The 9,293-nt window shown below is 33.6% G+C and overlaps 3 protein-coding genes across 3 annotated transcripts; 2 read left to right on the top strand and 1 right to left on the bottom strand.

Moving 5' to 3' along the window:
• Window positions 1–45: 45 nt before the first annotated feature.
• Window positions 46–2,855, bottom strand: LOC117156547 (kxDL motif-containing protein CG10681). Its single transcript, XM_033333666.2, has 4 exons — window positions 2,080–2,855; window positions 1,787–1,986; window positions 1,561–1,695; window positions 46–497 (listed from the first exon to the last, which is right to left on the bottom strand). The coding sequence occupies exons 1-4, from the start codon at window positions 2,226–2,228 to the stop codon at window positions 367–369; spliced, it is 615 nt and encodes a 204-aa protein (XP_033189557.1). The 5' UTR covers window positions 2,229–2,855; the 3' UTR covers window positions 46–366.
• Window positions 2,856–2,983: 128 nt separating this feature from the next.
• vih (ubiquitin conjugating enzyme vih) lies at window positions 2,984–4,492 on the top strand. Its single transcript, XM_033333679.2, has 4 exons — window positions 2,984–3,117; window positions 3,439–3,553; window positions 3,627–3,831; window positions 3,904–4,492. The coding sequence occupies exons 1-4, from the start codon at window positions 3,014–3,016 to the stop codon at window positions 4,026–4,028; spliced, it is 549 nt and encodes a 182-aa protein (XP_033189570.1). The 5' UTR covers window positions 2,984–3,013; the 3' UTR covers window positions 4,029–4,492.
• A 773-nt stretch (window positions 4,493–5,265) lies between these two features.
• Window positions 5,266–8,433, top strand: LOC117156560 (serine hydrolase BPHL). The gene is given in 9 exon segments (XM_076620936.1): window positions 5,266–5,878; window positions 6,208–6,372; window positions 6,375–6,420; window positions 6,422–6,513; window positions 6,594–6,779; window positions 6,782–6,848; window positions 6,913–7,034; window positions 7,123–8,065; window positions 8,158–8,433. Coding segments are annotated over 7 exon segments (792 nt in total). The 5' UTR covers window positions 5,266–5,733; the 3' UTR covers window positions 7,004–7,034; window positions 7,123–8,065; window positions 8,158–8,433.
• The last annotated feature ends 860 nt before the right edge of the window (window positions 8,434–9,293 follow it).

Raw genomic sequence — 9,293 nt, 5'->3', positions numbered from 1 at the left:
ATCCTATAACACGCATTGTACTTACCGCTACGAAATGATCGACTCTTCTACAGTGTACAAATAATACTTTATTATTTCGTCGACACTGACAAAATTCACAGATTTGCAATTTACAAATATGTATACGGTTGCGCGTACATCTACTTTTGTACGTTGTGTATAATCGAAACTTTCCAAATTTTCATAGCCGGCTGCCACCGATGGAACTAAACCGTTATTGTCGGCTAACCATTTTCGCGATAACGTTAACGTATAAAATATCAATCTTCTATTTCCTCTCTTTTTATTATCGTTCTTTTTTTCTTTTTTTTGAGGGTATTCTTCTTTTTTGTAGTCTTCTAATTTTCTAACTCTGGAACAAATGCTTTAACCAGTATCGGACGTGCAGGACGAAGTTTCGGCGTTACTGTGATCGTTGTTGCTCTCCGTTGATGAACTATCGTTGCTCTTTATTCGTCGTTTCCGCAGCTTTGCAAATTGAAACTCCTCAACCGGCACTGTACATCAACAATTGAAGTCGGTATTAGTTTCGTTTACGTAATTAAATAACGTATTCGGGAAAAGGAACGACCTCGTATACCCTAACGAGTGGGAAATAGATCCAAGTAAATTACGTCTAACAAAATCGAAATATAACATCTGTATTTTTTTCGTACTATCTCTAAAATTCATTTCATTACAGTGTAACTCTTACGTTACAGCCATAGCGAACCGAAATCGCTTTAAACCAACTCGTCAAGCGATACCTTTCTGCTACATTTCGATATCTAACACTCTGCTATCACACGCATCTATCACATACTATGGCTGTAACATGTACATAGTTTTACGCTAACAACGCTTAGAAAGGAATTACCTATGTACCTTTCTACCACAGGACAATAAATACTGACTTAATTGCTTAATATATATCAAAGTGTTGCGTCTCATTGGCGAACCGTTCGACAATAAGACACGTGTGTTATTTACGATACTTTTCATGTTTCTTCAAATTTACAGAAATGTCATTAACTTTATGTATTACACACATACACATGTATATATATATATATATACATGTGTATATATATATATATTTCAATTCGGTGTAGAAGTCGCCACGAAACACATGCGATGTATATTATACGAGTATAAAGGATTTTTAAATAAAAGTGTTGCATCGACCAACTGATCACCTTCTACTGATCAACTTCGTATTACAATTTATTTACCAAAAAGGATTAACATTGTTGAATATCTTCGCTTATAATTGAATATGTATAATGGCTGTCATTATACTTCATTTATTCACTCATAATACTACATACTAAAATTTTTGTCTAACTGAGCGAAGAACATTAAAAATGGTCGTACAGATAAGTACACATATCACAAATACAAATGTCGAATCTCAATAATTATTTCGTTTGGTTCAGCGAATGATTTTAAAAAAATTTAATAAAGGAAATAAAAAGAATAAAAAGTAGAAGCATCGTAAAACCTTAACGACGAATAACTTGTCACAATGTAAGTAAATTTCTTATACGGTAATACGATTACTTGTACTGCTAGTTTGGTTACCATCAGAATCTGGATCTCGATCAATAACAGTATTAGAGGCGCTTGGTAGTGGTACTATTTCAGGTTCAAGCGGTTTTACAGGGCAATCTACATCTTCGACGATTACTTCTTCAGCTAAACTGCTTCTTACCGCTTCTATGTTAACAAAATATATCACGCTAACATATCATCAACATACCATTATTCACATGTATGTTTTTAAAATAGATTACACATATATGCTTACCATTAAATGCTTGTGGATATTGCTGACTCAGTTTGTTCTTTACGATACGAATTCTTTTGAAAATATAATCCAAATCTCTCTTCATTTCCACTAATAATGTTGTGTGTTTTTTAAACTCATTGCCAGCAGTCTTAAATCTATTTATCGACAACTGATTGCAGTTGGTCAACATCTCGTTGGTTTTTTCAAACCTCTGCAACCTGTGAAGCAATAACTTAATACATAACAGACACAGTAAAAAGATATTGCATATACACTGGTACTTGAACAAATATTTGGAAAAGTATTCTTACATTTGCTTTTGTGCTCTTATCATGGATTCTACATCCTGTTGATCAACAATTCCAGCCAAACCCTGGATAAATACCTCTGGCGCTGTATAGTTTTGAAAGCATTCAAAACTTCCAGTATCAGACTCTGGTGTACCTTGTGCCGTTGCCATCTTCTTTCTTTTTTTTTTTTTAAATCTCACATAGTATAAATACGATATTTGCTCGTGTACAATCTTAACGCGACCATGTCTTTCTGCCTCAATCAAGTACTCTAATCATATTGCTTCTTTCTATAATAATTTACACGGTAGAGTGTACATTTTATTTTTATAAATCTTTATCGAGTTCGCAATAATAATTGTAGAGAAACAATGCTGACATTATTATGAACTAATTATAAAGGATCGAACTGTAGTTAAATGATGAATCTATAGACGAGTAAGCAATGTAATAACATAAGTTTTGTTTGCTTAAAGTTGTACGTCTTTTTTTTTCAGAACTTTTGTCACATATTAACTCGACGTTAGCACGATATATACTAAACACTACATGTGTAATTACTGGAACTGCTCGTTCTTGCTGACTTGCTGATGATCGATGATACATTTACTATTGTATTTACATGGCAGAGACGTCACGTTTCAATTTTACACAAAATCGAAGGAAATAATTTTTCAACAAATAACTTTAATGTTCGCTTTTCAACATGATTTTATACAATCGAATTCACTGTGTTTTCAACTGAACTAAATGTAGTACGTGGCACGATAGTACATATTAAACAAACCACACGCTTCACCTTCAACAGCTGTTCGAAGTCAAATGTTTTCAAGAAGGTTGGTAGAAGATTCAGCATTCAAATTTCCACAGTGACTGTTGTATCCCAAACCGAAGGTTCGGAAATCTTGTGCAGCAAATAATAATTCGAAGAATCACTTGTGTCTTTCGATTCGGAATGGCACAAAATATAAATCCATTTTATTCGTCTCAAAATACTCCGAGTAAAGCTGCAGAGGAAAAACAGAATATACCAAAAGACAAGCATGCAGTTAGTAAACGGTACGCCAACTTTTTCGAATATTTAAAATACACAACTGATCTTGCTCCTATATATTATTTATTTAATATCATTTTTTTTTATCTATAGCCATCCCAGATTCTTTTCACTTTATACTAAGAATTTCATATAGCAAATACGTATCTTAATGTAATAGTAATAGAATACATAACCTATTCACAATGTTTGAGCGATTGATTTAATATTAGCTGGTTCTTAGATTACATATAAATATCCTCGAGCATAATTATATTTTATGCTAGATTTATCCATACAATCGACTTTTTCCTATGATATTAATAAGGCCAAATATATGCGTATAGATTGCAAAAGGAACTCATGGTTTTGATGACGAGCACAGAAAAAGGTGTTTCTGCCTTTCCAGATGGAGAAAATTTATTCAAATGGATAGGAACTATTACAGGACCAAGGGATACGGTAATAATTGCTCTATTCATAATGAAAATAGTAATAGATACAAGAGAACTTTTATTTTCATTTATTGTTGCAGGTTTATGCTGGTCTTACATATAAATTAACTTTAGAATTTCCCCATAGTTACCCATATAGTGCTCCAATTGTACGTTTCGCTACTCCTTGTTTTCATCCAAACGTGGATGCAGTGGGTAATATTTGTTTGGATATATTAAAAGAGAAATGGAGCGCTTTATACGATGTGCGTACTATATTGTTATCTATACAATCTCTTCTTAGTGGTAAGTAACTTTGGATCGATGTTATGCAAAATGCTGACAAACAAATATCACAAATCCCGCTCCTTCTTTTAGAACCTAACAATGAGAGTCCCCTCAATCCACAGGCAGCAAAACTATGGAACGATCAGACAAAGTATAAAAAACATTTAACAGAAGAATACCACAGAACTTTGAATCGCGATCAACAAGATTCATGATAAGGGTATTTTTATAATGATCATGGCTTGTTCATTATTTTTATTTCTATCAATGTTACATCTAGGTATAAGATATAGAAAAACGAACTGCACCGAATTTATGTACTTCATTATAGAAAATTTCATCTCCTATTATCTTTTGCACTCGTATACCCTATCATGCAAAAAGGACATATAAACACACTTTATATTGTTCATCGTGATCATATTTGTTATATAATTTCGTCAGTCTGTCTTGAAAATGTATAGAAATTTGTATAATGCTTTTAAGACTGTATGCGGATTAAACATTTTTATATCGTCAATTTGTATCAGAAGCTTTTATTTATTTTTATTTTTATTTTTAATATATGGTACATTGGATATATTTTACGGTTTCCATGCATACGAGTGACAGTGATCATTGACGTTACATTATCGATAATTATTGTATATTTAAAAAATAAATATTTTAAACACTAAAATTATGAAATTCATTATACTTTCGCAAACTGTTTTGTTCAAAAATAAATACGTAACGATTTTCGTACGTTTAAGTAAAGTCGTACTATTATATAAAACTGTACTTAACTGATTGATGTTAGTCATCTTCAAACTAATAGATATTATTATTTTATCGAGTATAATAAATGATCTGTTATGAGCAATTGTAACAATATAATTAAAATGTAATGCAGAAAAACAATGAAGCATCCTAGCCCCGTTATTTTATGAGAGCGTTGAATTATCAAATATACATTTTCGTAAAAAAAAAAAAAAATGGAACATACGAAGAGTGTATTAGTCTCGAACGTACTCGAAAAGTGTGAAGTACTTTGTAATAACACCATGCAAGTATATATTATTGCCTGATATTTTTTCTTCTCAACATAATATACACGCTGTCGTTAGAATTATCCTTATGCCATAGATACTATAGTATATATGCGAATTTGAAAGTCATCTATTTTAAATATTAAAAACATCAATAATTAATAATAGTTACATAAGCGCGATGCTTGAAGAAGGAAAATAAGAAGTACATGTTTAGAATGAAAAATATTTTAGAGCAACGTGAGAAATTTAGGAAGAGCGAAGAATATCAAATGTCCTATATTAATTATTTATTGAAATACATCTATTTAGATCCGACGCTTTGTTCAAGAAGATACTACACGTTCAAAATATCACATTGCCGAATCAAAGTATCAAATGCCCAATCATATATATTATTCACAATTTTACTGTTTCATTTATTAGTAAGTATTTAAATGCATAGATTCTTAAGAAAGTTTAAAGTCGCTATTTATGTATATCGGTTGTCTTCTCAGCAGTTCAATTATTTATTAATTAATTCGAAATAAATTCGAATTTGAACTTTTATCGACGATTCGTAACCCATTATCTACGTAATGTATTATACATACGGTATTATACATAATAAACATATTACATGGATAATGGTTTACGCAACGTATACCATTGAAATCTAAGAAAAATGTTTAAAGCAAATTCAATATCTCGCGGTACTATCACGTAAGCAACATCACATAAAGACAGATCGGTGAATCGGTTGAGTCAACAAGAAAGTCGCCAGCCATGCTAGTGATGTTTCATCGAAATTTCGCTAATATATTGTGGCGTAAGCTTTTTTCGATGGATAAGTATACGGTACTCTTCGACACTCCAAGAACATGTTTTAGAGGGAACATATACATACGTATGTATGTATCAAAATACGATTACAAATTGCGATAAAAGTTGTAATACTTTTCAATCGGAACAAAAAATTAATGTAAGTGGAGTCAACATCAATTACCTGAGAATTGGTACGGCTGAACATCCAGTTTTGTTTTTACCAGATGCCTTAGGTAAGCAACTTTACAAAAATTATCACCTTCAACACAATTGCGATCGTGCTAATTGTATTTGGCGAAGGTGCTGCTATCTAGGGATAGGGAATTGATTGTTAAAAATATAGCTAAATAGTCATAGCCTCAATCAAATTCAGCATTTGAACGATACAATTTTTTCGTGCAAATGTATGTTCATACATATGTTTGAAGATAATTTTTCGAATATGTCGAAATTAATATGTCGAACATTTATTATATTTCAAAATAAAAATTGTTAAAAAACTCGAAACGAGAGACACGTCACTAATGTAAATCTAAAATTGAATTGTAATACCACGGTACAGGTTCGACTTGGACGACGCATCTTAAACCATAAATAGAGGGATTGGACGGAAAATTTACTACGGTGGTATGAGATCCTCCGAGCTATGGACAATCAAAACCACCCGACAGGGCATTACCAAATGATTTTTTTCAACGTGACACCGATTAAGCATACCATTTAACGAAAGTTACACAACATTTTCATTGATAAGTTGGAGCGATGGTGGTATCACGGTTCGCTTCCATGTTCCCCGATAATGTTCGAAAGATGGTAGCCGTTGCTGTAAACGCCTATGTAACGTCGAAAGAAATCAACATTTAGAAAAGTATATCCTTTCACTCTATTCATTGAAAATCAGTTGGCGCTAGCGATCGTTTTATTATCCTTTCGTTTGGATGTCGATAGAATACCAAAATGTAGATAGTTGGTCCGAAAAAATGCGAGCTCCACTAACAGAAATATACGGGGTGGTCTATTTCCGAAGAACTTGGTCTAATTGGACAGATGCAATTTTGAGAATTTGTGGAAAACAACACGGTGACTTATACAAAGTGTTGCTAACGCAAATTAAATGTCCCAGTTTGATGATTCAAGGAACAAGGACCCTATGGTACTCGCCGAGCATCCAATTTACTTGAAGGATCACATCGTCGGAGCAAAGTTTGTATCTTATTTATATTACGATCTAATGGCTAACGATAAAGTCGATGATAAATCATTTCAGGTTGCAAATTTTTTGAAGAGGAGCGCATAATTTGCATTTACGATATCCTGAGGAATTTAACGAGATCGTTATCAAGTTTTTAATCGGCTGATCGATGGTTTCACGATATACATAAATATGTGGTAGATATGATATACAGTCTTATATACCTTTTTTTATCTCGATACATTTGTGGTCATCGTAACGTAATATAATAATGTTTTTTTTTAGTGAGCACTAGTAATACCTATGATTAATCGCAAATGTTAGAAAAAGCATCCTTATTAAGAGTTCGAACAACGTTTGTTCTACACTACGCTGAGTGCGTGATATAGCGTAAAGGACACACGTGGGATAACCGGCACAGGAATCAAGTCAGAGAAAGGAGCTATGAAACCACGTGGGCGATGGAGGCTTTCCGTTGGCTTACCTCTTTTGACAAGGGACGTTTCCAAATAACGTTTCCGCCTTTTTCATTGAAAATTAATTTCCAAATAATCTTCTCCAAATTCCTAGTTTCTATTCAACGTTATTTTATTCTTAAATAAATCTTGCTTCTCGTTATGCGTTGAAAATATGATTGCATTATTATATTAAATAGTGTAAATATCGTAATACGATTAAATTTGACGAGAAAAACGAAATTAGCGCGGAAATAAAAGAAGAGGCACAATATTAGTACAATTCGATACGAATGTCAAGAACCGCCCAACCGAAATATCCGCAATGCGCTTCGCACGAAAATCGATCGTGTCCCTCGTCTCGGCTACGCCCCAAGGAACCATTTGCCAGGGGTCTGCCAACGATATTTCGCTTTATATCTTTCTTACTTACGGTCTTGGTGTACACAACCTATTTATATCTTAAAATCGAATATAAGAATACCATAAATAGGAAACGAATTTGTAAAGCGAAACAAATTTGGGTAAAGCGAATCTTTGAGATTCGTATCGAGGCATTGCGCGCAGATAGAAAGTGGTCTTGTGCCACTTATTATGCGAGTGGCTTCACAGTCAAGAATATTCAAATAAATATTCATCGGATATCTACATGTTATTTTACGCTAACATATCTATCCGTACCAAGTACGGGGTAATTGAAATTGCATAATGCACAGATCAGACCTAATCTATGACGATTAAATCATCTCCCAGTTTGAATGATCCTCGAGAAGGTGAATATGCCAATAATGACAATGAGTTATGATAAAACAGATAATTATCACCGTATAATAAAATCTGCTGTCATGTTTGCCGCTTTTTTCAGGATATATAAAATCATACTGGAAACTGTGTTACGTAAGTTCAATCGTTATAAGCAATGAAAAAAGACGACTAGTAAAGGTGACATATAAAATGCAACGGGCGTATCCAAACATGGGCAGACTGCTTCGCGATTCGATCATGTGAACCTCTCCTTATTCTTCAGGTTCTTTTCTCTATCAGGTTGGTTTTGCGCAGCAAATGCTTCGCTATCGATATCCTAAGAGTATCTTTTAAACACAACAAACACGACATTTGGAAGGGAAAATCCTATTGTATAAGAAACAAAATAACACTTGCAAAGTATACGTTAAAAATTGTAATCTCGTTTCGATAGAAACATCTTGTTTTATCGAACAGCCATCTATTCTGCAACAACAAATAGATTTGTTTTTTTTTTAGCCAAATACAAATAAAAGTTAAATATATAAATGTCTTTCCCGATTTGGAAACGAGACAGCTTGTTACGATGACATCACCGCGAGGTGTTGCTCAGCAACCGGACTGCCGCAAAATTGGATATTCTCGGTTTTTGATATATCGTCATCGTGCTATAACTAACGTTACCGTTTAATATAACTTAATTGTTTGTTTTATCTTCCTATGCGTCACGTTGTTCGACACTTAGCACAAAGCTATTAACGCTAAATCGAGTCATACTAACGAGTTTTATCCTACTTGTAATGAAAAGATACGCGTTACAGGTGCAAAATGCTGCTTCTTTCGATATTCGACGAATACCAGATGAGATATGTAGATACGTTAGAAATGAGAAGTAGAACGGAACAAAGCAAAGAATAAAACTGAAAATATCGAAAGAAGGCAGGATTCAAAAGAGAAAAGAGAAAAGAGATGATGGAGAAGAACGACCGTATGACTCACAATCAGATTTCGAAGCTACCGTTATCGAGTTGGTTCTCTTGATCCACAGCTCCGGCACTCTGTCCAAAGTAGAAAACGATACCATTTACGGCAACTTGCGGGTCCGTTGTTACTCCTTTTCAGACCTGTATCGCTCGAGATTGCTCGAGAAAGTGGTCGTACGTCAAAATCTTGTCCCCGATACAACTCGACCACCCCCACTGGTTTTCTCATGGCAAACCTTTTGATGTTCCGAACCTTTTCCAAATATATGTAAAT

Source organism: Bombus vancouverensis, chromosome 8 (genome assembly GCF_051014615.1).
Source record: "Bombus vancouverensis nearcticus chromosome 8, iyBomVanc1_principal, whole genome shotgun sequence".
Classification (NCBI taxonomy): Eukaryota; Metazoa; Arthropoda; class Insecta; order Hymenoptera; family Apidae; genus Bombus; species Bombus vancouverensis.
Note: the sequence above shows the minus strand (reverse complement) of the source record. Positions and strands in the feature narration are given on the sequence as shown.

Bases quoted from the DNA above. Each gene is read 5' to 3' on its own strand.
- LOC117156547 (XM_033333666.2), bottom strand. From the start codon at position 2,228: ATGGCAACGGCACAAGGTACACCAGAGTCTGATACTGGAAGTTTTGAA. The intron at 1,696-1,786 runs GTAAGCATATAT...TTGTTAACATAG, and splicing joins ATATCCACAAGCATTTAATG to AAGCGGTAAGAAGCAGTTTA. The intron at 498-1,560 runs GTAACCAAACTA...GTTGATGTACAG, and splicing joins TCGAGATCCAGATTCTGATG to TGCCGGTTGAGGAGTTTCAA.
- vih (XM_033333679.2), top strand. From the start codon at position 3,014: ATGGCACAAAATATAAATCCATTTTATTCGTCTCAAAATACTCCGAGT. The intron at 3,118-3,438 runs GTACGCCAACTT...ATATGCGTATAG, and splicing joins AAGCATGCAGTTAGTAAACG to ATTGCAAAAGGAACTCATGG. The intron at 3,832-3,903 runs GTAAGTAACTTT...TCCTTCTTTTAG, and splicing joins TATACAATCTCTTCTTAGTG to AACCTAACAATGAGAGTCCC.